This window comes from Heterodontus francisci, chromosome 3 (genome assembly GCF_036365525.1).
Source record: "Heterodontus francisci isolate sHetFra1 chromosome 3, sHetFra1.hap1, whole genome shotgun sequence".
Lineage (NCBI taxonomy): Eukaryota > Metazoa > Chordata > Chondrichthyes > Heterodontiformes > Heterodontidae > Heterodontus > Heterodontus francisci.
The window spans coordinates 81,234,689-81,261,757 of NC_090373.1; the positions used below are offsets into that span (position 1 = coordinate 81,234,689).

General features: G+C 40.9%; 1 protein-coding gene across 3 annotated transcripts in view; it reads right to left on the reverse strand.

Annotated features, from left to right (window-relative positions):
• Positions 1-976: 976 nt before the first annotated feature.
• mapre3b (microtubule-associated protein, RP/EB family, member 3b) overlaps positions 977-27,069 on the reverse strand; it is a 67,607-nt gene continuing 41,514 nt past the window's right edge. The window contains exons 6-8 of one of the 3 annotated variants that reach the window (XM_068023789.1): positions 24,826-24,968; positions 12,805-12,957; positions 977-1,868 (exon numbers count right to left, since the gene is read on the reverse strand). In XM_068023789.1, the coding sequence (XP_067879890.1) occupies positions 1,797-1,868; positions 12,805-12,957; positions 24,826-24,968 (368 nt within the window). In that variant the 3' untranslated portion in view covers positions 977-1,796. The remainder of the gene's footprint in view (positions 1,869-12,804; positions 12,958-24,825; positions 24,969-27,069) is intronic. The other 2 variants (XM_068023804.1, XM_068023796.1) reach the window with 2 other exon arrangements.

The window sequence follows — 27,069 nt, forward strand, 5'->3', positions numbered from 1 at the left end:
GGAGCTTGCAAAATAAATTATTGGGACATACACATGGGATTAATGTAGAAGCTAAAATATCAAACTTTAAAAAAGTTTTTAAATGTGAATTATCCAAATGAAGAGATTTGACATTCCACAAATTAAAAAATGAGTTTAAGGACAGTGAGGCTGTTCCGTCATAATTATAAACTTAGCACACCATTAAAAACCCAGTTACACCTCATTCAACAAGGTGTAGCTTTTTCAAGGAGTTTTTATAGCGAAACGAATAGCATAAAAGGTCAAGTTCTCAGCAGTTCAATGATTTCTACTGGATTTCAGTTTAGGGGGACTTCAACAGCACACCCTGTGGTGAAGGTAGAATAACTGGCAGTAATTTCTGGATTTTGGCATTTAACTGCTCAAGCGTGGACTCCAGAAGTTGCTGTTAGTTTCAGAGGAGTAAGACAGTGAACGCTGACAGTTTCCTTGTCAACACTACCACAAAATCTGGGCTGTTATTATTAGGTCAGCATGTCATTAGATCATATGATTGTACATTTTCTGGTTTCAGAATGCATGAAAATTTAGTGTCTATACATGTACACGTGTGTGCATTGCCCTGTTTATACTGCCAATTAGTTTACATTTTTTTCAAAATACACTCCAGTTGATAGGTTCATGTGATTTCTGCATGAATTTTGCATAAAGTAAACCCAACACAAAAATATAAATTTCATGCTTAGACTGATTCAGTAGCAGGTTATTATAATTTGACAGCACATTTGCTGCATCTTCCTTCAGCAGGTGGGCCAAGTTCTACTTGTTAACCATACAGAGTTTCGTAAGAGCAAAATACTGTGGATGCTGGAACTCTGAAATGAGAACAGAAAGTGCCAGAAATACTCAGCAGGTTTGGCAGCATCTGTGTAGAGAGAAACAGAGTTCATGTTTCTGATAACTCTGCTTCTCTCTACACAGATGCTGCCAGACCTGCTGAGTATTTCCGGCACTTTCTGTTCATATAGAGTTCCATGTTTGGTTAGCAAGATACAGATTAAATAGAACATTTCCTTGTCATTTTTCACACGTTTATTTTAAATAAAACTTCACAGATGCAAGTTTTTTCGCACACTAGTGTCATGGGCAAAGTATCAGAGGTGGTGCAATATGTGATGTCAAAGGCATATTTTAGTGGTTTCTGGTGAAAAGCAGCTGGAACCAAGTTAATTTGATCTTAGTTGCATCATAAAAGCATTCCTTATTTCTCATGTTTATAGCAAACAATAATAAATAAATCCTCTTAAAAGCACTATTAAACTTTACACTCCAGACACCTTCAATCCGTCAAGTCAGTCTGATTTTCTCCTATGTTTAAAAGCCAGCGATTTGCATAAAACTGTAAAGACACCATCTTCCTTGTCATAGACCATCTACTAAAATCTGTGTTCTTTCAGATGTTAGAAAATAACCTTAAGTATATCCAAGCTGTTTCAATTTTAAAAGAAACCCAAACTACATGCTGCATATAACACAATGGCAATCAACTTGCATCATCATGGATTTCCGATTACTTTCAAACCAAAGTGCAAGTTATTCATTTAATAAAAATATACAAATTAAATATATTTTATAATACAGTCTGCCAGTAATAGTGATGAAGATGACATAGCTTTAGCAATCTGTGATACAGAATGCACAGAATTATTGTGATTGTGCAGTGGCTGTACAAACTCAATTCAAAATAATGTTAGTAAACAGCCTTGGGGGAGGGGGCGTTCTCAATCACAGAGAGAAGACAGATAGGGAGAGATATGGGTAACAATTACATATGCTTAATATTCATCCTGGTCATCTTCTGGGTGATTTATATTAATGTCTTCATCTTCCGGAGGAGCAAATCCTTCCTGTAGAATAAACACACAAACAGAATGTATTGATTCAGCAGCACTGTATAAACTCAACAACAACTTGCATTTATATAGCACTTTTAACGTAGCAAAATGTCCCAAAGTGCTTCAGACGAGTTATTAAACAAAATTTGATAGAGATAACAATGAAGAAACTCAATAAACTGAAAGTGTATTGGAACTGCTGAAAATGCAACTGCTGCCAATGAGATTGCAGTAACACTTATTGCGTCTGAATTGTATGCTTTGTTAATAGTGTATCACTAGATAATGCAGCTGAACTTATCAGACTTCCAAGAAATATTCATTAATTAGCAAACTAAACTCATTTCCAAAGTAATGATTATCACTGCAAAATGCTGATATGGGCTCTCCTGGGCCTCAGTTAACGCAATACATGAATTAACCGTAAGATGTTGAAGAACAGACTGGGTGACAAGTCCTCCAATTTCCCTCCACATTGTGGCTTCTCCTGTGTGTTTTTGACTAATGGCAAAACCTCTTATTTGGACAAAAGGAATTTTCATAGAATCATAGAAACATACAGCACAGGAGGAGGCCATTCAGCCAGTCATGCCTATGCTGGTACTTTGAAAGAGCAGTTGCTTAGTCCCACATCCTCGCTTTTTGTACATAACCTTCCAAGTTCCTCACCCTCAAGTACTTATCCAACTCCCTTTTTAAACTATTTAACAATAACATTTATGGAATCAGCTTCCACCATCTCTTCAGGTAGAATATTCTGGATCCCAACAACTCAGTGAAAACATTTCTCATCTCCCCTTTAGATCTTTTGCCAAGGACTTTAAATCTTTTACCTCTGGTTATTCACCCACGTCAAAGAAAATATTTTTTCTCTATCTATTCTACCAAAAGCTATCATCTTGAAAATCTCAATTAGGTCATCCCTTAACCTTGTGTGTTCCAAGGAGAACAGTCTTATTTTTTCCAACCTTGCCTCATAACTGAAGTCCCTTATCGCTGATAACATCCTGGTAAACCTCCTCTATAACAATTCTAAGGCCTTAACATCTTTCCTGAAGTCTGATGCCCAGAATTATCCACAATACTCCAGCTGAGGCCTAACCAGTGATTTATAAAGTTCTAGCTTGATCTCTTTGCTTTTATATTCTGTGTCTCTATTTATAAACCCAAATAACCCTTACTTTTTAAAATCAATTTATCATCTTGCCTTGCCAGCTTTCAGGATTTGTGCATTGGGACATCAGATTTCTGCTCATCCAGACTTTTCAAAATCATGCCATTTGTAATATACTGTCTTTCCATATTAATTCTCCGAAAGTGCACCACTACACACTTGTCCACATTGAACTCCATCTGCCATGCTTCTGCCTATTTAACCATTCTGTCTATATAATCCTAAAGTCTAAAACTATCCAGTCACCATCTACTGCATGGCCCAGTTTTGTGTCATCTGCAAATGCTATCATGCTGCTCCCTACACCACTGTCTAGATTGCTTAGAAAAACATGTATTCACCACTGCCCTCTGCTTCCCGTCACTGAGTCAATCCCATGTTCATACTGCCTCTTTCCTCTTAATTCCATGGGCTTTTAACATAGCCAGGCAGTGAAGGATGGAACTAGAGCCTAGTCTTTACACACAAGTTTTTATTTAGAGTCACACATTACAAACTTGCATCTCCAAACCAAACCAATGCTGTTTCTGTCTGCTACTATATATATAGGAGCACAAGTGAATTTCCAGTTAATACCCACCACCTGAATACAATTAAACATCCAATTAATATACAATTAACACTGTCTGGCACTTTGTCAAATGCCTTCCTAAAATCCAGATACACATCTACTGCATGCGATTTACTTTCTCTGTTACCTCAAAGAATTCAATCAAGTTAGTCAGATATGATCTGCCTTTAACAAATGCATGATGGCTCTCCTTGATTAACCCATGCCTTTCCAAATGAAAGTTTAGTCCGTGCCTGATACTGGTTTCCAATAATTTCTCCATGATAGGTTGACGGGCCTGATTTATCTCTCTTCCCTTTCTTGAATAGGATAGAACATTAACAAACCTCCAAACCGCCAGTGCTACTCCTGTATCCAATGAGGACTGAAAGACTGAATAACGCCTCTGCTATTTCTACCGTGCTTCTTTCAGCAATGTAGGATGCTTTCCATCCAGACCAGGTGAGTTACCAACTTTCAGTGATGCTAATCTTCTGTAAAATGCAAAATTCTTTACACAAATGTTGTGCTGTGTGCTACGTATCTTAACGTCCAACTGACTGACTACAGCAAATTGGATGAAGTTAGATTAATTCCTTGAGATTTGATTTTATCACATTCTGTTATAGCTAAAACACCATGTACAAAAAGGATTTGCTTTATCATAAAGGATGGGGTGAAGTGGAAATAAATGAGCTGGCTGCCAAGATAGGCAGATCAAGAAGGCTTGTACATCACCACAATTACTGTTGCATGAACTCACTGACCCTAATTTCAACTGAAGGGCCATTGAGTATTGGGCATGCTGTAAAAAAAAGATTGTACACATTAGATAAAGGTGTTAAGATCACACCTGAATGATTTTTTAAAAATTTAATGTTAAATTATATAGGTAACGGCCCACCTTGGGAGTTATAGGAGTGTGTAAAAACAACCAGGTTACACCTCTACAATATGTGTAGATGTTAACTGAGCTAAGGACGCAAGTTCATTCCTAGTGCAAAATCAACACCTGGGCTGGGGAAAACCAGAAGATGCAGCAAGATAAATAAAGCTGCTTCTCACTAAAATGAGCTGGCCCCTCGCAAATTTGGGAATACATGGAGAGAGGCAACCCCCACAAACAAATTTTCATCCCTGCCAAAGTTAGTCAGTGAAGACTGGAAAACGACAAAAAGTTTTCAGGGAAATGTGGTCTCTGAACTTTTTTTTCTATAGGACAGCAAAATTTCTTCCAGTTCCAGTGAATTCTGGACTGCACAGTGGTGTTAAACTCACCTGTACACACTTGGCTGCGACTGCATCCAAAGAGAGAGACCTTAGTATGCACCTGATCACTCATTTAGATTGAACCCAGATTAGGGGACATTTCCTTTCCCAGGAATAGATGTTTACTTTCACTACGTTAAGAATGTGAAATGGTCAATGGCCAACACTTAACGTTGCATGCAAAAGCAAAATACTGCAGATGCTACACATCAAATAATAACAGAAAATGCTGGAAATACTCAAGCAGCTCATGCAGCATCTATGGAGAGAAACAGAGTTAACATTTCAGGTCTGTGACCTTTCATCAGAACTTAACGTTCCATGGTCACCTAGCTGAAAAGCTTATGCACCCTGATCACCGAGCTCACCCTATTTGCAGTGCAAATTAGGGTGGTGTACATGACTACATTCAGCTAAGTTTTTTTGGACAATGGTGCTCATTAAGAGGTCTACGCCTTGACTTGTGGGATCAAGGTATATTCCTCAGGAGCTGTATGGTACTTAATACCAGAAGACCTCAAAGCTGCAGGTACTTGGGTGGCTTTGCAGAATGCTTTCCTGACTGGTCATGGTTCCGTATGGTAACTGGAATATTTCATGTCTGCAGCTTCAAAGGAAGTGCTAATCACTGATAGATATGCTCACTGTTTCCATTTAAAGTTTATTAATTACATACAAATTACATCTAGTCCAGAGTGAGATAGTAATTGAGATAGTTCCGAAGAAGGGTCACTGACCCGAAACGTTAACTCTGCTTCTCTTTCCACAGATGCTGCCAGACCTGCTGAGTGAATCCAGCATTTCTTGTTTTTGTTTCAGATTTCCAGCATCCGCAGTATTTTGCTTTTATTTTAGTAATTGAATATGTTGTTGTGAATGAATTGCAACATCCTTATGCTTTCCAATTCTACTACTTGAATGTTCCAGGGAAACAATGGATCACAGGACTACTTATTACCTTTTGTTAAAAAGGACAGCTGTTAACCACCGGCCTCAAGATTAATGGAGACTGCCAAGATGGAGCGGCTGATAGCCTCTGTGATATGAATGATCAGGCCAAAGTATTCAGCTACAAGAGGATACTGCCAAGCACAAAGCTGAGGACTGAGGCTGCTAATATGCCATTAAGTCTGTCCTATGATGTAGCCAATTATTTCCTGGTCTTGACACCTAAGGTTATGAATAAATTAAGCCTGGTAACCACTCAACCACAAAACACCAAGAGAAGGATATCTGTTGGATGAAAGGAGAGATTTTTAAAGCAGCATCTGGAGCCTCTATAAAGTAATCAAGACTTACTGCAAAAGTAGATTACAATACAATGTATTATGAAGCCAGGAGAGTTATTAGGGAGCCAAAATGATATGAGAGTTGCATTTAACCATACAAGTGCACAATTAGATAAAATGTTGGTAACACTTCTTCCATTGGCCAACGTCTACTGTCAATCATAGCCAGAGAGCTTTTCTCTGGGCTTGTGCGAATGACTGGCAAGTGTGGTGCTCTTCAACAAATCTGTGTGGGTATCCTCAGGGTCAGGAGGAAATCATAATATTTCAATGGCATCTAAACTAATGACGGATAGTACAGTACTGTGTATGGAAGCTGGAAAAAACAGTGCAGTGATCAAAGACCTTAATGCACCAATTCAATGGGAAACAAAGGACTTCCAATTATGTCACCTAGCCAATGGTAGGGCAGAAAATCCAGGAAGTCTTCATGCTGACTTCCTAAAGGTTGCTCTACATGCATACGAACATATGAATTAGAAACAGAAGTAGGCCATTCAGCCCCTCTAGCCTGCTCTGCCATTCAATAAGATCATGGCTGATCTATTTGTGTCTCCAATTCCACACTCCCATCTAGCCGCAATAACCTCCGATTCCCTTGCCTAACAAGAATCTATCTACCGCCGCCTTAAAAATATTCAATGACCCCACCTCCACCACCTTCTGAGGCAGAGTGTTCCAAAGATGTACAACCCTCAGAAAAAAAATCCTCATATCTGACCCAAAAGGGAGACCCCTAATTTTCAAACAGTGCCCCCTAGTTCTGGACTCACCCACAAGCAGAAACATCCTTTCCACATCCACCTTGTCAAGACTGTTCAGGATCTTATAAACATCAATCAGGTCTCTCCTCACTCTTCTAAACACCAGTGAAAACAAGCCCAGTCTGTCCAACCTTTCCTCATAAGACAACCTGCTCATTCCAGGTATCAATCTAGTAAACCTCCTCTGAATTGCCTTCCAACATCCTTCCTTAAATAAGGAGACCAAAACTGCACACAGTATTTAAGATGTGGTCTCACCAATGCCCTGTATAACTGAAGCATAACATCCTTACTTTTATTTTCAAGTGTTCTCGTAATGAAGGATAGCATTCCATTAGTTGAGGAAGAAGGGAGAAACAGCAATGTTTTTAAGAGAAAGGTGGCCAGAACTACCAGCTCATCTCAGAGTTGCCCTGTGGCCAATGTGTAACATTCAGTGGTGTTACGACCAGGAGAAAGGTGTCTCGGGGTCTGTTACTGTCTTCACCTTGTCTTATTGTAACAGGGTATTATTTTAAACACACTGTTTTGAGCTCACCCTTTGCGAATCCTTGTTCACAGCTTTCCAACTATTAGGCAAAGAAATGAGCATAAGCAGGCCTTCTTAGGTTTAAAGAAACCTGAAATTTATTAAACCTTAGACTCGAATACGGTTTACGCCTACAGATATACGATGCGCCCACGCGATACACACATACGAATTGGGTCAGAAAAGAGAAAAATAAAATGGAGAGGTTTGAGGCAATCTGTAAAGGGGGTTTTCTTGTTACTGTTTGTGTTTCCAGCTCGCCGTAGAGTCCTTGATTGTAGGCAGCTCTTGCTTCTCGTTGGGGCCCAATATTCTTCTTAAACCTTGTTTTCTCTTGGGGTTCAAGCTATGGCAAGTTCAAAAAACCAACAGCCAACTAGTCACGTGACTAAAACTGGTCTGACCACTTCTTTTGTGTATTGGGGAAACAAAGACTGGGTCCCTTGTTCCAACACGGTCTGTTACTATGCAAATTTCTTTCCAGTCAGGGGCTTACAATTTTAAGTTTTAATGTTCACATAGCAAAATATGTGCCTCAGTCTTGGCAGGTGGGGGGCTTGCCTGACAGGTGGAGTTGTTAGAAATAATTGGAAGGGGTTACAGGGAAGGAAAGCTGCAATGTAAATTGATCTATTAGTAACATCAAAGGGGAGTTTGCTTCGTGGCAGGCATGTATCTTTATAAAAGCCCTTCACATGAGGATCTGGATTAAGCAGTTGGTGACGAAGCATGTGGCACTGGAGTTGGATAGAGAACATCAAGGCAGCTGGCATGACACAAGCTATCTTGTATAAGTCCTTTCACCATGCTGAAGGTATTCATTTGTATAGCTGAAAAGGTAACTGAACACATGGACTAACAGCTACTGCAAGACATTACCTGGATGCTAGGTACTAGGCCATACGTTTGTATATCCAGGGCTCAATTCCTGCTATGAGTGAGTTGCAGAGAGGCAAGAAGCTGCTGCTGAAGCTTCATGCCTGTAACTGATGGAACCACTATTCGATGCTGTGGCCAAGAGAATGAGGACAATGCACTCACATTTTCTAGTCATTCCTGATGCTCATTGTGCTATGTGAAAAGAATTACTAATACGTGGTGCCCACTACTACGAACTGAAACCCACACCTGTCAATTATTTAACACGCAACTAGTAACTGTACTCCTTTGGGGGGAGGGGTAAGCAGGGGTTTCTTTGGGGTTGAGATGGCTCCAAGATGCTTGGTGATAGAAGTTCAGAACCAAGTCAACCCATATTGACAGTCATGATCTGAAATGTGAGCCAGGCAGTATTATTAATAATCAATCAGCCAGCCAGTGTAGTTCACTGGAATTCTTCCTAACTGGCTACAGATAAAATTGTGCGACAAAGCCCCAATGGATAGTAGTGAGAAGGTAATCAGTGAACTATTTCAGTATGTTGCATGGTTTTAGATGGTTCAACTTTACTAATACCCCAATGCACACCTGGGGTGTCCCTAAACCTAGACTCTGCCAACTTGAACCCAAGATCTATGAACTTAGCTAAGTGGAATGTGGTCTGTAGTAGTTAACCCCAACTGATACTGCAAAGTAGTTTCACATGGAGTCACATATGAAGTACCAATGTTCTTTTGATGATTGCCTCAATTATGGAGTAGATTGAGGGAATTTGGAGACTATAAACCTCAAACAGATCATAAAAAAGTCATCTTTTTAGGTGAAAAAATAGAGATAATGAGCTTAACAACCGAAAACACTCCTACACTTTCTGCAGTGCATAAAATGCAATAAATGGTCAAACAGTCTTCCAAAAGATTGGCATTGACTACAAAAGTAACAAAACATTTAAATTTGTGTAGCGAAGGATATCCTGATGCAAGTTAAATGAAGCTTCCGTCCTTTCTACTGTATGGAAAAGGTGGTCCATGCAGTCAACATCCTGATATCAGAGAAATCCAAATAACATAGTAGTTAGTTATTTTTTTCTCCATTATGAACATTGTGAGTATGCATTTTAAAAGCCCGCCGCCTGCGGCCCATATCACGGAGCCGTCGCCATTCCAAATACAGCAGCTCATTAGCATGGGCGGGGCAGCCCCCCCTGCCCCCCGATATCGTGGAGGGGGTGGGCGAGCCTTCCCCGTCAACTGCGTCCAGCGCCAATGCGCAGGCGTCATTTTTAAAGGGCTTACAGCCCTCAATCAGCATTTAAATTTTAAAGGAACAGTGACTTTAAAGCTTTATAAAATGAAAATAAGCTTTCCATGCCCTTTCTTCCCCCCCAATGGTATTACACATCATTCCTGTCCATTTCCCCCCCGGAATACCTACCATGAAAATTTGGCCTTTTCCCCCCACCCAAAGTGCGGAATCTTTGTCCTTTACCCCCTCCCATCACCCTGCCAACCAATCCGAAGTGTTGTAACCCCACTCCCCCACCCCCGCACAGAGAAAATCATCTCCTCCTCCCTTCCCACAGGGTGTCGTGCCTCGTTTCCCCGAACGGGGATGCGGAGGCGCGGCATTGCTGGCCACCAGAATTAATATCGAAACCTGCTCTCAGAATTGCTGCGGCCGGCATGTTAATGAAAGTGAAGTGTCCATTTGCTTATTTTAATGCGGGTCCCGTTGCCAAGCGGCAGGGCTGCCAGGAGGCTTTGCCGCCGCCACCGAGATTGGTACGGGCCCTGCGGGTGTCAGGCCTCATCCATTTCAATCTTCATTCCCCCCGCCACCGTTTCTAGTGTCAAAGAGACTTTAAATTCCAGCCTGTGGTGTCTGGAAGATATTTAGAATGTAGTTTATCTTCCAGAGCTAAATGTCAAACACAATACAATGAATGTACAACCAGAGACCGAGTATCACTAGTTCAATCTAAAAACACGGAATGTGACTGTTGGCTGCTATAAAAGCACAAACAACAACAGAGAAGTGACCCATACCAAGTTAAATCCTAGGTTACAAATGACATCCTTGTCCTTCTCAACCTGTTTGCATCCTTTGACACGTTGACCACACCATCCTCCTTCAAAGCCTCGCCACTGTCGTTCCACTCGGTGGGACTGCTTTCACCTGACTGCATTCTTATCTATCTAATCTTCTTTGTTCTTTGGCCTCCTTGTCTCGAGAGACAATGGGTAAGCACCTTGAGGTGGTCAGTGGTTTGTGGAGCAGCGCCTGGAGTGGCTATAAAGGCCAATATTAGAGTGACAGACTCTTCCATAAGTGCTGCAGAAGAAATTGTTTGTCGGGGCTGTTACACAGTTGGCTCTCCCCTTGCGCTTCTTTCCTGCCAACTGCTAAGTCTCTTCGACTCGCCACACTTTAGCCCCGCCTTTATGGCTGCCCGCCATCTAATCACAGACAGAGTATCACTTGCAATGGTTTCTCTTCCTGCTATGTACCATTACCTCTGGTGTCCTCTAATGATCTATCTTTGGCCCCTCCAATTTCACATTTACATGCTATCCCTTCAGCAGCATTATCCAAAAGCACAGCATTAGTTTTCAATGACGACACCCAGTTCTATCTCACCACCACTTCCCTAGCTGCTCCACTGTTGCTGATTATTGGATTGCTTATCTGACAGCCAGTACTGGATGAGCAGAAATTTCCTTCCAAGTATTGGGAAGACTGAAGCCATTGTTTTTGATCCCTGCTCCAAACTCGGTTTCCTAGCAACTGACTCCAGCCTTCTCCTTGGCAACTATCGGAGACTAAATGAGACTGTTCATAACCTTGGTGTCATATTTGACCCCGAGATGAGCTTCCAACCACATATTTGTGGCATCACTAAGACCACCTATTTCCACCGCCGTAACATCGCTGACTTCGCCCCTGCCTTAGCTTCTCTGCTGCTGCAAGCCCCACTCATGCCTTTGCTACCTCTAGACTTAACTATACCAATGCACTCCTGGCCGGTCTCCCACATTATACCCTCCGTACACTTGAGGTCATCCTAAACTCTGCTGCCCATGTCCTAACTCACACTGAGTCCCTTTCACCTATCACCCATGTGCTCGCTGACCTACACTGGCTCTCAGTCTTGATTTTAAAATTCTCATACTTCTTTTCAAATCTCTCCATGGCCTCATCCCTCCTTATCTCTGTAATCACCTCCAGCCCCACAACCTTCTAAGATATCTATGCTTATCTAATTCTGTTCTCTTAAGCATCCCTGATTTTAATTGGTGGCCATTCCTTCAGTTGCTAGGCCCTAAGCTCTGGAATTTCCTCCCTACAACTCTCTGCATCTCTACCTCACTTTCCTCTTTTAAAACACTCCTTAAAACCTACCTCTTTGACCAAGCTTTTGGTCACCTGACCTAATGTCTCCTTATGTGGTTCAGTGCCATATTTTGTTTTATAAAGCTCCTATGAAGCGCCTTGGACATTTTATTACATTAAAGACACTCTATTAGTAGTGGCAGTAGTTGTTGTAAATAGGTTCGGGATGTCGCCATAGCTTATTATTATAGGGAATGATGTGACTTGAGCATTAAATAAAATTAAAAAAAAAAATATATATATATATAAATAAGTGGAAAATAATAACTTGAGTTACTCCCCTCCTCCTGACTTGGAGTAGCTGAACAGACGGGTGAACTCAAGGGCCCTAAAAGCAACAACTGATACCACTTGAAATAAAAAGGATGCACCTGTGTTGGCTGAAACTCATGCTGGAAGCTACATAGAGTACTGTTGACATGACAAAGGACTGCATACAGTAGGTCAACAGTTGGATATAAAGAGAAATTCCTTCACTGGTTTAACTCCTTCATTAAAAAAAAAGCTCTTGGTAGGAAGGGAATTGTCATCAGTGGATGAAGTAACAATCTTGTCATTGTCATTCACAGTCTGCTGAGTGATACTGTGTTTCAGACAATGATTGCAGCTTATCTGAAATAGTTTATGGCACAGTAGATATATTAGCTGATGTAAGATCAATCGAAACCTTAGGGATCCTAAAGTCATCAGTAAGCACATTTCTAATAATAGTATCATTCAAAGCTCCTTTTTGGTGAGGTTGCGTATGCTGTCTTTGGAGGCTATTGCCTGGCACTGGCAATCACCTAACAATGGTGACTGGGTCAAAGATGATTATTACACTTCATCCCAAGTTAACACTTTTAATAATTGGAAAAGACTAAGTAACAAATTTCTTATGAATAATAATAATGATGTTTTGCCGCCAATGAGGAGACAATAGGAAAAATACAAATCAAGGTCTTCAACAAAATGCATGAGTAAGGAGGAACACCTGGCTCTCAAGACAATTATAAGCTAAAATTTCTTAAGGGATAGTCTACTGTGACTGGCTGTTATGAATACACTCTATCTTATTAACTATTGAAGATGAACTAAAAAAAAAATAGCAATAGCAAAACACACCTCAGTTGCATACAGAATCTCCACAATCCTCTGAATGGCAGGGTTGTTCTCACTTTCGTGTTCTTGGCAGATGAGTTCAATATCCCTTAGTTTACTGAAGTAAAAATCTCTCTCCTTCTCAAGCCCATCCACTGTCAATTTCAATTCCATTAGCTTTTAGAAATTAAAAGGGAATAAAAAAGTGTTAATAAGAAAATAGTTGAAACGTGATAAGTTTCCCCCCCAATATCTCTGGTAAGAAAATAACAGTGGTAAACTCTACAACACATGATAGTCTGACTGATTATAGACAAAGGTATTGCGAGGAAAACTGCAGTCAGTATATGGGTAAGTCTATAAGGAAGTGCATACAAGTGCTGCTCATGGTGAATAGGAGAATATGCCATTTTAGAGGCTGATTTATGAATCTTGAGAAATTGTCCTTTTATTTTTACAATGGAATGAAAATTCTAGAAGTATTTTTGGGTTTAAATTCTGTAATTATGCTTATTTTGTGGAAGCTGTTAATTGATGCTCTTGTTTATTATTTGCTTATTTACTCATGGCCTAAATTTTGTCTCTGAAACCTATTTGTGAAAATGCTGGATATCCAGGAAGATGGTACAGAAGATATTTCAGACTGCAGTCAGGCAATAGCATGTAAAAGTACTAGACAGTGGAAAGACATGTGGGTTTGGAGGGTGGTTAAGCCGTCTATAAGCAGTAAGAGGGAGATGATGGATCACAGCATTGGGGAGGACGGCTCCTGAGCGGTGGACGCAGGTTCAGAGTCTGAGTAATACGTTGGAAGTGTCGAAATGTTGGGAAGGTGATCATGGGATGTGGGAGTGATAGGAACACAGAGGCAAGGTGTGAAAGTAATGGGAAAAGAAAGTGGGAACAGTGTGAAGAGAGTTGCAGGACTGGGAGCAGTGTTATGGGGATTTGAAGCAGTATGTGGAGGATGGGGAGTTTGCGAGCAGTAAATGGACAACTGGGCGCCAGGAACATTGGAAATGGTTACAGGAAAGGTTGGTATGTGCAGTAGGGAGGAATGCAACAATATGGGTCAATTGGGAATAGTGGTCATGATGTTTGGGAAGATTGAGGGGAGTAGTTGGGAGGAGCGGAGATATGAAAATGCTCTGTGGGTGTTGGTGTTGGTTGTAATTTTGGAAGAGGAGGTGAAGGAGAATAAAGGCAGTAAGCCTCTATGAATTTGCCTTTATGCACAAAGTTTTAAGAGTGGTTTCCCAGCACCAAACTTGAAAGTTGTTTTAGTTATTTAGAACACTTGTTTTTAACACTTTATGTTGACAAATAAATGCTTTAAATTCCTAAAACACAGTTCATAAAACAAAGACATCAAGAACCACATTACCCCCAAGAAAAGGGCGACAGCCACATCCCTGTTTAATAAACACAAAAGCCTCCTTTTTTTTTTAAAAAAGGCAGCTCCTCGGGAACTTGGGGGGTCTTTTTGTGGGTAGGTTTTCATGCAGAGAGCAAGGTTTCAGGATAAGAGCAAATAATGGTTGGAGGGGGAGTCTGAATGTTTCGCATCTCAATTTTCCCTCCAGGTTCTTCATTTTTTCCACAGCTACAGTTCTTTTCTGCCTCTGCCAGTCACTTTTTTGTCCACTTCCGTAGTTTATTTCCTGCTGTATTTTTATCTCTGCTGTCCTTTTAGCCTTTTAAAAAAAAAATCACTCTCTCAATCTCTCTAGTCTGGATCCCTTCGCTTCTTTAGCTTTTCCTTTGCACTTTGTCCTTTTTTTTTCCCTCCCCCCCCCCCACCCTTGCTGCAAGTAAATCACACAATGGTGGTGGAGTGGGGATCAAGCTCCCTTCCTAACAGCACTGTGGGTGTACCTACCCCACATGGACTGGGGCAGTTCAAGAAGGCAGCTCATCACCACATTATCAAGTGCAATTAAGGACTGGCCTAGCAAGTGAAAGAATAACAAAAAAGCTGCCACACAGAAGTGCCACAGGCTCTCTAGCATTTGCTACTAGAGCCTTCGCCATTAGGCTTAAACAATTCCATCAATATGCGTGTTCATTTTTTAAAAACTTCATGTCGATCTCCAGGAAATAATGGGCCCTGATTTTCATCCCTCTACTGCCAAGTTTTTAAAAGGTGGACAGGACAGCAGCAAGCTGAAAATAGCAAAAGTGAACTTCCCATCTGACCACCACCTACTGTGATTTTCTAGTCGGCCTTGAATTAGGTAACTGTGCTATTGCCAGAAACAGGCAATCTGTGCAAATGGGGGTCTGTGGTTAAGATCCAATGCCATTTTGGTTATCAACATAATGCCCCCTCAGGTAAACCCGTCAACTATGCATGTGCTATACAGAGCAGAAATAGCCGGGACAAGCTTCATTTAAATGGATCACTAATGAAGTCTGACAATATTGAACATGAATTGATGTTCAAGTTTTCAGCCTTCAGGGTGATCTTAATTGCTTTTCCTGCTCCCTCTGCAATGTTTCCAACCTCAACTGCTGCAGGCTGATGGTTTGTGACTGCCCTGTCTAATCTTCCACTCTCCCAAAATGCAAAGTGCTGGAAATGCAGCTCACCAGTCGAACGTAAGTGAGGCTCAACCATCAAAATGGTTTGGGCTGCTTGCCATCATGCTGGTGTTGTGACTTCATTATCACAAATCCCATGTAGACAAAAAACAAAATTGGGCCAAAAAATGACACCACAGAAAAAAAATACATTAATGACTTAGACTTGTGGATACAGGGCACAATTTCAGAATTTGCAGATGACACAAAACTTGGAAGTGTAGCAAACATTGAGGAAGATAGTAATAGATTTCTGGAGAACAGACTGGTAGAACGGGTGGACACATTGCAGATGAAAGTCAACACAGAAAAGTGTGAAGTGCTACTTTGGCAGGAAGAATGGCAAGAGACAATACATGCCAAATGGTACAATTTTAAAAGGGGGTGCATGGAAAGAGACCTGCAGGTGCTTGTGCACAAATCTTCGAAGGTGGCAGGAAAGGTTAGCAAAGCAGTTAATAAAGCATATGGGATCCTGGGCTTTAGAAATAGAGGCAGAGTTTTCAATCTTAAATTTATTTCTGTTAAGTTAGTCTGATAAATAGAGCATAGCAGAGCACCTCAGTCCCATTGTATGCACATCCTTTACCACGTGGGAACTCGAGGATGCTTCTCGAGTCGTGGACAACCACTTGTGTAGGAAATGTCATCAGCTGGAGGAGCTCTGCATTGTGGAGCTTGAGCAGCAGCCGGCGTTATTGCAGTGCATCCGCGAGGCTGAGAGTTTTGTGGACAGCACATTTCAGGAGATGGTCACCGTACAGCTTGAGTGTGCAGGAAGAGAGAGAATGGGTGACTGTCAGGCAATCATCGAGGACCTGGTGGCAGATATTAATCTCGCTCTCTAACTGGTCTTCAGTAAATACTGATGAGGGTGAAGGTTCGTATGGGGAGTGCAAAGAAAGCCCAGGTTCATGGCACCATGGGTAGTTCAGCTGTACAGGGGAGGCAGAAAGATGATCGGGGAAGCAATAACGATAGGGAATTCAATAGTTAGGGGAACAGACAGGCGTATCTGTGGCTGCAGGATAGTATGTTGGCTCCCTGGTGCCAAGGTCAAGGATGCCACTGAGAGGCTGCAGAACATTCTGAGGGGGGCGGAGGGATAGAAAAAAGGATGAGGATCTGCAGGCAGATTTTAGGGAGCTAGGAAGGAGACTAATATGCAGGAACATAAAGGTAACAATCTCCGGATTGCTCCCGGTGTCATGCGCTACTGAGCACAGAAATAGGAGGATTGAGCAGAAGAATGCGTGGCTGGAAAAATGGTGCAGGAGTACGGGATTTAGATTCCTGGGCCATTGGGACAGGATTTTGGGGAGGCAGGGTCTGTACAGGCCAGACGGGCTGCATCTCAACAGAGCCGGGACCAATGTCCTTCCAGGGCAGGTTGCGAGAGTTTTTGGGGAGAGTTTCAACTAACGTGACAGGTGGATGGGAGCCAGGATGTAGTGTTAGAAATGAGAAACAAGGTGGAAAAAGTATTGGGAGAGACAGATACTACTACTATAAGAAATAGGAAGATATTAGGTGGGGTCAGACTAAAAGAGAATACAAGAAGGTCTAAATTAAGTTTACAGTGCATTAATGTAAAAGGCAAGAAGCATGGTAAATAAGGTTGGTGAGCTACAGCTGCAAATAGCCAAATAGGAGTATGATATTGTGGCAATAACAAAGCCCTGGCTCAGAAAAGGGCAGAACTGGGTACTAAATATTCCCAAATGCAATGTGATTAGGAATGAGAAGGAAGGAAAGAAAGGATGAGGGGTGGCAATGTTGATTAAGGAATGGGATGTGGGCATTGCTGGCTAGGACAGCATTTATTGCCCATCCCTAATTGTCCTTGAGAAGGTGGTGTTGAGTTGCCTTCTTGAACTGCTGCAGTCCTTGGGGCGTAGGTACACCCACAGTGCTGTTAGGAAGGGAGTTCCAGGATTTTGATCCAGCGACAGTGAAGAAATGGCAATATAGTTCCAAGTCAGGATGGTGTGCGGCTTGGAGGGGAATTTGCAGATGATGGCGTTCTCATGCATCTGCTGCTCTTGTCCTTCCAGGTGGTCGAGGTCGCGGGTTTGGAAGGTGCTGTCAAAGGTGAGTTGCTGCAGTGCATCTTGTAGATGGTACACACTGCTGCCATTATGCGTCGGTGGTGAAGACAGTGAATGTTGAAGGTGGTATATTGAGTGTCAATGAAGCGGGCTGCTTTGTCCTGGATGATGTCAAGCTTCTTGAGTGTTGTTGGAGCTGCACCCATCCAGGCAAGTGGAGAGTATTCCATCACACTCCTGACTTGTGCCTTGTAGATGATGGGAAGTTGGGAGGTGAGTTGTTCACTGCAGAATTCCCAGTCTCTGACCTACTCTTGTTGCCACAGTATTTGTGTGGCTGGTCCAGTTCAGTTTTTGGTCAATGGTAACCCCCAGGATGTTGATAGTGGGGGATTCAGCGATGGTAATGCCATTGAACATTAAGGGGAGATGGTTAGATTCTCTCCTGTTTGAGATGGTCACTGGCTGGCACTTGTGTGGCACTTATGTTACTTGCCACTTATCAGCCCAAGCCTGGGTGTTGTCTAGGTCTTGCTGCATCTGGACACAGCCTGCTTCATTATCTGTGGAGTCGCAAATATTACAGTGCTGGAGACAGGATGTCCTGGAGGGGTCAAGATCTATATGGTTAAAGTTAAGAAACAAGAGATGTCATTAAACTACTAGGTATATCCTATAGACCTAGTGGGATAGATATAGAGGAGCAAATTTGCAGGAAAAGTACAGAGAGGTGCAAGACTATATAGTTGTGATAATGGAGGACTTCAATTATTCTAATATAGACTGGAATAATAGTATAAAGGGAAGACAGGTTCAAGAGTTTATGAAGTGAGTTCAGGAGAACGTTCTTGATCAGTATGTTTCCGGCCCAATGAAGGAGCCTGCATTTGTGGATCTGGTTCTGGAAAACTATGGGTCAAGTGGATCAAGTCTCAGCAGAGGAACATTTAAGAACAGTGATTATAGTATCATAAGGTTCAGATTAGCTATGAAAAAGGATGAGGGGCAATCTAAAGTAAAAATTATTAGTTGGAGAAGGGCCAACTTTAGTGAGATGAGAACAGATCTGTTCTGGGTAAAATGAAATCAAAGTTTGGCAGGCAAAACTGTTACTGAACAAATGGCTGCCTTTAAAGAGGAGATGGTTCAGGTACAATTGAGGTACATTCTCACGATGGGGGTGGTGGTGGTGGTGGGGGGGGGTTGGGAAAGAGAGGGGGGGGGGGGTGGAGTTAGGGCAACGAAAGCCAGAGCTTCCTGGATGACAAAAGAGATAGAGGGCAAGATAAAGCAGAAAAAAGATGTGTATGACAGACGTCAGGTTGATAATATAAGGGTGAACGAAGCAACTATAGAAAGCTCAAAGGGGAAGTGAAAAAGAAAATAAAAGGCAAAGACAGAGTCTTAGAAGAGACTGGGAGCTAACATGAAACAGAATCTAAAAGTCTTCTATAGGCAGATAAATCGTGAAAGGGTAGCAAGAGGAGAGGTGGGCCAATTAGAGACCAAAAAGGAGATCTACACATAGAGGCAGAGGGCATAGCTGAGGTACTAAATGAGCACTTTGCATCTGTCTTTACCAAGGAAGATGATGCTGCCAAAGTCATAGAGAAAGAGGATGTAGTTGAGATACTGGATGGGCTAAAAACTGATGAAGAGGAAGCATTAGAAAAGCTGTCTATACTTAAAGTTGAGAATGCTGTGGGAAGCAAGGGTGGAAATTGTGGAGGTACTGGCCATAATCTTCCAATCATCCTTAGACATGGGGGGTGATGCAAAAGGACTGGAGAATTGCAAATGTTACATCCTTATTCAATAAACTGTGTAAGAATAAAACCAGCAACTACAGGTCAGTCAGTTTAACCTCAGTGGTGGGAAATCTCAGAAATGACAATCATGGGCAAAATTAACAGTCACTTGGACAAATGTGGATTAATTAAGAAAAGCCATCACAGATTTGTTAAAGGCAAATCATGTTTAACTGACTTGATTGAGATTTTTAAATGAGATAACCGAGAGTGTTGCTGAGGATAATGTGGTTGATGTGGTGTGCATGGACTTCCAAAAGGTGTTTGATGGCTTGCTAACAAAGTTGAAGACCATGGAATAAAAGGCACAGTAGCAGCATGGGCACAAAACTGGCTGAGTGAAAGAAAACAGACAGTAGTGGTTCTTTTTTGGACTGCAGGGTTACACTGGGGATCCCTGGGGTTGGTATTAGGACCACTGCTTTTATTGATATACATGTGCACAGAGCATAATTTCAAAATTTGCAGAGGACACAAAACTTGCAAGTATTGTAAATTGTGAGGTGAGTGATAGTCTTCAGGAGGACAGAGGCAGGCTGGTGAAATGGGTGGACATGTGGCAAATGAAATTTAATGCAGAGAAGTGTGAAGTGGTAGGAAGAATGAGGAGACACAATATAAACTCATGGCTACAATCCTCAAGTGAGTACCAGAACAAACAGACCTGGGGGTATATGTGCATAAATCATTGAAGGTAGCAGGTCAGGTTGAGCAAATATTAAAAAGGCATCTGGAATCTTGGGCTTTATAATTAGAGGCATAGAGTACAAAAGCAAGCAAGTTATGATGAACCTTTATAAAGTACTGGTTCAGCCTCAACTGGAGTAGTGTCCAATTCTGGGTATCGCACTTTAGGAACAATGTGCTGGCTTTAGAGGGAGTGCAGAAAACATTTGCAAGAATGGGTCCAGGAATGAGGGACTTCAGTTATGTGGATAAATTGGAGAAGCTGGGGTGGTTCTCATTAGAGAAGGTTGAGAGGAGATTTGATAGAGGTATTTAAAATCATGAGTGTTTTAGACAGAGTAGATCGAGAGAAGCTGTTCCTATTTACGGAAGGGCCGAGAACAGCAGCACAGAGATTAAAAATGATTGGCAAAAGAACCAAAAGTGATGAGAAACTTTTTCACTTAGTGAGTGGTTACGATCTGATATGCACTGCTTGGAAGTGCGGTGAAGCAAGATTTATTTGTGGCTTTCAAAAGGGAATTGGATAAGCAATTGCAGGAAAAAAATTGCAAGGACACGGGGAAAGGGTGGGGGGAGTGGGGCTAGCTAAATTGCTCATGCAGAGAGCTAGCACTGACTTGACATGCCAAATGGCCTCCTTCCGTGCTGTAACCATTCTAAGATTCTATGATTTTACGAAAGTCAGGAAGTTAGGCTGAACCTATATAAATTCTATTTCAGCCCCAGCTGGAGTACTGTGTCCAATTCTGGGCAACACACTTTAGGAAGGACGTGAAGGCTTTGGAGAGGGCACAGAAGAGGTTTACTAGAGTGGTTCCAGGGATTAGGGACTTCAGTTATGTGGATAGACTGGGAAAGCTGGGGTTGTTCTCATAAGAACACAGAAGGCCAAGAGGAAATTTGATAAGGGTGTTTAAAATCATGAAGGGCTAGATAGAGTAAATCAAGAGAAATTTGCCAATGGTTGAAGGGGCGATAACCAGGGGCACAGATTTAAGGTGATTGGCAGAAGAACCAGAGGTGACATGAGGAAAAATGTTTTATACATCGAGTGGTTAGGATTTTGAAGGCAGTGTGTGATAGGGTGGTGGATACAGACACAATAATAGCCTTTAAAAGAGAACTAGATAAATAGTTGAAGGGATAAAAATTGTAGGGAAATGGGGAAAGAGCAGGAGAGTGGAACTAAGTGGGTTGCTCTTCGTAAGAGCTGGCAACACAATGGACCAAATTCCCTTCTTCAATGCTGTACTACTCCATGATTCTAATAAGCTGTGGGATAGTGAAAGTTGAAATGCATATAGTGCACCTGGCATCCTTTGTCTTCATCAGTGGGTGACTTACACAATTCAGAAATAACAGTTAAAGTTGCGCAGGCTAACCCATTCACAATGTTCAGAAAATGCCTGAATTATAACATTAAAAAAAGATTAAGCTACTTGTAATAATTAGATCTTTGGACATTTACATTGTATTAAGATTGCACCAAAAAGTCTGCACAAAGCTGCTACTTATAATTAGTCAAGTCCTCATCCAGAATTTCCAACAAAAAATAAGGAAGTGTAACATCTTAGATGTATTGTTTTATTCCAATCTATTAAAATTACTGTAGACATCTGGATGAAAGCATGTTAACTTATTTAAGTTTCTCTTAAAAACAAAAAATACAACAGGTTGATCGTCATATTAAAACTACAAGACATGATTTTGTTCATTAATTTAATTGAAAGTATTGAATCCACTGCACAAAATTCTATCATTGGTGATATACACAATTAAATTTCCCCACAACTGTGTATATTACAGCATTTCACAACTGCCATGTTGTGTTCTATTCATGCCTGATCCACCAGCAATGCCCTTACAATGCAGGATCTGCTCAAATTATAATGCTAATTCTAGCAAAATTTCATCAACAGCTATTGGTATCATAACAGCAGCACCACACCAATTATTAGAAATTCAAACTGTTTTAGCAGGGGTGATGAGCAGGGGCCAAGAAAATATAAAAAATTATTTCTTCTCTCTGGATCTGTTGGTGCAGTCAAATCTTTCACACAAGCTTATTGCTTACGGCAATGGTATTAAATCCTGTAAGCATTCTCAAATAGGATAAGCATTAGCAGAAGAATTTACAGGGACAATGTTAACTGAATTGCTGCATAAAGAGCAGCCAGTTTTAATTGGGATTTGAAAACTTAGAGCATTAAAAAAAATAGAAATAGTATTTCAATTGTGCTTAAAGTTAATACAAATAAAGCAAAAAGGAAAACACTAAGATAAAATTATGGAAATCCTCAACAACTTGTTGCCGACTTAGTTCAACTTCTATATGCTTAAATACAATGAAGCAGAGGGATATTAAATGTCATCATTGCAGAGAAACTTAATTGTGTATGTTCATTTCAGCTTAAAAAGATTTTATATCTTCACAATAACGTGACCTGCATTATTTGAAAATAATATAGTGTAGAATTTAACTTTGTAAAGCACGTATTGATTATTCAAAGTTATAATATTTCTTATACTATCAAATTGAAATTTAATTTTAATAATGCTATGTTAAGACTATCACAACTAATGTTGCACCACTAATTCTGCATATTGCTTTTGTTACACTTATAATTCAGGCTTTATTTCTATCAATCATTCTTGGAATTGTATCACTGTAATCTTTGGTGGTAGTACATTATGTCTATAGGCACATTGATAAAAATCTGCAAATATACTGTCTTAGTGTACGATTCATGAAATTAAAATAGCTGTACAAAAGGTACAATGAAGTTCATCAGGTCCTTGACATCATCTAACTGAGTTAAGAGTGAAGATTAACTCTTCAGTGCTCAATTATACTTACGTTAAATGCTGGCTCTGACAGTTTCTTTGTGTGTATCAAAATGTGGGGAGGACTCTGGACCACTTTAGACATCACAATATAACCCTAGACAAAACCTAATCTGAATCAATTTCTCCTACAACAGTGCTTTAAAATCCATTGCCTGATATTGGATAATTTTTAACACTAAATGTGTTTTTATACTGCTCACTTTAAGTCTTATTTTATTTCACATGAAAAACACAATGATCCAGATTTTGCAGTAAAAATAAAGTTGAGGCTTTCAGCAGAATCTTTGCTGTAGCAGTGTCTCGCCAAGAGACTGCATTGAAATACATGGGTGAGCATGTAGTTGTGGTATTTACAAGATAGATAATCACTAAATTTGCCAGAAGTTAGGGTTTATCCATGCCAGTGTAAATATATTTTTCATGGCATAAGAAGTCATAATGACTGCCAAACAACCTCTCTGCTATTAAAAACTAACTTTTACAAGTGTGGAGTTTCATTCCTTCAGATTTGAATTACTGTTGGAGTTTTCGTAAAAATGTAAATTTTTTTTTAAAATTATCTATCGCTCTTAATGCTCCTTTCCTTCTTTTTTTGCTTTCTGTACATGTTTTGGCATTGCATTCATTATTCTAACTTCCATTCCTGATCCAGACTCTGCGTGCCTCAGTAACGATTCTTCAGTCTGATTGATTAAGATACACAGCTGCATACCCTGCTGACACTAAAGCCAGATTCCCTGTACAGGCCACTGCTCCAAAATGGCTTTCTAAGCATAGCAAGTTCCAGTGTAATAGCCCACTGTAGGTGTAATGATTCGCAGCTGACTGCAAAATCTGGGACAATAAAAATTCTTCGAAAGAGTCACACTCTGATAATCACGGTGATGTCTGAAACACGCTGATATCATCGTAATTTTCTTGCTGGTGAGAAAATAGCTTTGAGAAAAGCTACAAGGTTTGAGATCCATAAATGCTGGTGGTTTCTATCTATGGATTTGTACAGCAGCAGCACAGCAAAGGAAGGGAAACATAAAATGGGCTTTAAGTCACCAAATCCCTTAAACCAGCTAGCTGGAAGAAACTGATGGAAAGAGATGCACTTTAAAAAAATCTAAATGTGACTGAAGCAATTACACATACAGTGAGTGGCAAAGGTGAATGCCCTTTTTAAGTTGGATGCTCAAATCATAGGGATATTTGTTTGAGGATGCATACTTTATTTCCTACATTTAAAACTGTTATTTACATGAAAAATTTACAGTGTTTTATAAGTGTGCATTTTAGGTAGAAGTATTATCTATTACTAGATTAGCAAAGATAAGTTGGCAAATAAAAAAATTAATTTGTATACAGCTAATCTTGCACTATAGTACAATGAATAAAAGTTTTTTTTTCTTAAATATGTAGACGGCAAAGTTGTTTCAATAGGTTTTGCTTAAGCTTATTTTGGTAGAATAGACCCAGCACTATGGCGGTCAAGAGGCTAATTTAGTAACCTATACCTAATTTTGTAAGTAGTTAATAAACATATCATGGCTTTGTGAAGCTCCTTAAAAGTACTGGATGTTTAGGGAGAGTTTTCAGCTTTCTCAAACATAATTTGTAATCATTTGCCTCTTTAGAAAATTAAATAAATTAGGAAAAGTTCCTGTCAGTACAAATTGCACATCATCAATTGGAAGAAATGGACTGGATGGGTCGAACGTGATTATTCATTCCAAGGACCCTCAGGTCTTGTAAATAAAGGTTTGTTGTTAGTAGAATTTTTTAACTGAACTTTGTATGAAGATATCACCAAAATAATGAATGCTTAGGAAACTATAAAGTGAAGGATAATTAACAATCCTTCACTTTTCTAAGATATTCTCTTTACTTTTCCAGTGTGTCCTTAATTTGTGAAGACCTTATACATTGAGTTTTTGATCCATTACTCAATTTTTCCTCATTTAGAGACTCTTAATAGCAGTAACTGAATATTCATATTGTACTGATTATGTAGTCTATGTGGAATATCTTGTGGTTGGTTACCCCTGTAGCACTAAAATGATCATGTATGCCTCTACAAAGCTTACCTGCTGGTTCAGCTCAATTATCTGGGCGTCTGCATCACTGGCTCCATTTCTGGCTAAGTGTTGCGTTTTCCTCATGCCCATCGAGGATGGTACATTGGGTGTTCTTGTGACCTTAGGTGCTGTTGGAGATGTTCTCTGTGGCACTTAAACCAGAATTGAAAAGAGAGAGAATTTCAGAACAATTTCAAACATTGACTTTTTGTAGCTTAGAACAGATTACTGACTGATATTCTGGAAAGTAAAACATTTCCCTACTGATGAATCTGATCAATTAATATTTTGTATTGGGTGTGGGCTGGGAGGAGGAATGGGGCTCAATGTAGTTATATGCTGGAGATTTTCAGCAGACCATTCCGGTTACGTGGACTGACAGGAGCAGGTCTTCTACAAAGTTAACAAGACATATTATGCCGTATTTATTCAGTGCTGGTTATAAAAAGTGTCAGCCTTCCGATCTTCCAAGGAACAGTTACGCTACACAAATGCCACGCAATGACCATCTCCAACAAGAGTCCAACCACCTTCCCTTGACATCAAAGGTTCCATTGCTGGAACCCCCCTCTCCCCCTACATTCTGGGGAGTCACCATTGACCAGAAAACGTAACTGGACCAGCCACATAAATAATGTGGCTACAAGAGCGGGTCAGAGGCTGGGTATTCTGTGGCTTCTGACTCCCAAAGCCTTTCCATCATCCCCAAGACAAATTAGGTTTACGATGGAATACTCTCCATTTGCCTGGATGAATACAGCTCCAACAACACTAAAGAAGATCAAGACCATTCAGGACAAAGCAGCCCACTTGATTGGCACTTCATCCACCACTGATGCACTGTGACTGCAGTGTGTACCATCTACATGGATACAGTGCAACAACTTACCAAGGCTTCTTCCACAGCACCTTCCAAACCTGCGACATCTATTTCCTAGAAGAACAAGGGCAGTAGACGCATGGGAACAGAATCACCTGCAAGTTCCCCTCCAAGTCACACCCATCCTGACTTGAAACTATATTGCTGTTCCTTCATCGTCCCTGGGTCAAAGTCCTGGAACCCCCTTCCTAATAGAACTGCGGGTGTACCTCCACCAGATGGACTACAGCAGTCCTAGAAGGTGGCTCACCACCACCTTAAAGGCAATTAGGGATGGTGCAACAAATGTTAGACTTGTCATCACATCCCATGAATAAACAATATAAATTTGGTTACTAAATGAATGATGTTCAATATTCACTGTATATTGCCTTCCCCTGATAACATCCTCCTTGCTAAAATCTCATTTTTATTCTCACCCAAGCGTTGTACCTTGAGTGACTCCTCAACCTCAGTAACTTGAGTCTACACCAGCTATTACCCTATGAGTCTCTCCTGATTCTTCTGCCCGTTCTGTCCTCCCTCAACCTCAGCGTCCACATAAACTCCAGTACAGACATCCAAGGCCACTCCATTGACTTTCTGGCACACAAGTTGTCATCAAGGTCACAATCACTGACAGGGATTCATCTCTCTGACTCAACATGGTCAATCTCACCCCATTAGGCATATTCTTACCCCTTTCAAAAAGTAGTAATATTGCCCTCGCCTTAAAAAAAAATTTAAACCCTTCGACCTACTTAAACTATCAGCCTGTCACTAGATCCAGCCCACACTTTCTCTCCAAGGTACCAGAGTGTATTGTTGATACAAACACGTTTGTTTAATTGGGTAAGTGCCTTTAACGCGGTAAAATGTCCCAGAGCATTTCACAGGAGTGTAATATGAAAATTGACACCAAGCCAAAGGAGACACTTGGACAGGTGACCAAATGCTTGGTCAGAGAGGTAGATTTTCAGCAGTGCCTTGAAGGAGAAGACTTGGAGATGCAAAGAGGTTTGGGAGCGAATTGCTCACTTTAAGGCCTAGACAATTAAAGGCACAGCGGTCAGTGGTAGGGCAAAGGAAGTGGGGGACGCATAAGCAGACAGAGTTGGAAAAAGCAGAGTCCTTGGAGGGTTGCAGGGCTTGAAGGGGTTACAGAGATGGGGAGGACTGAGACCATGGAGAGATTTGAACACAAGGAGAATAGAATTGAGGCATTGGTGGACCAGGAGCCAATGTAGGTTAGCAAGCACAGAGGTACTGGGTGACTGGAACTTCGTGCGAGTTAGGATACGGGCAGCAGAATTCTGGATCAGTTTAACTTAACAGGCAGTAGAAGTGGGGGAAGTCTGCCAGAAGGGCAACAACTTGTATCGATACAGCACCTT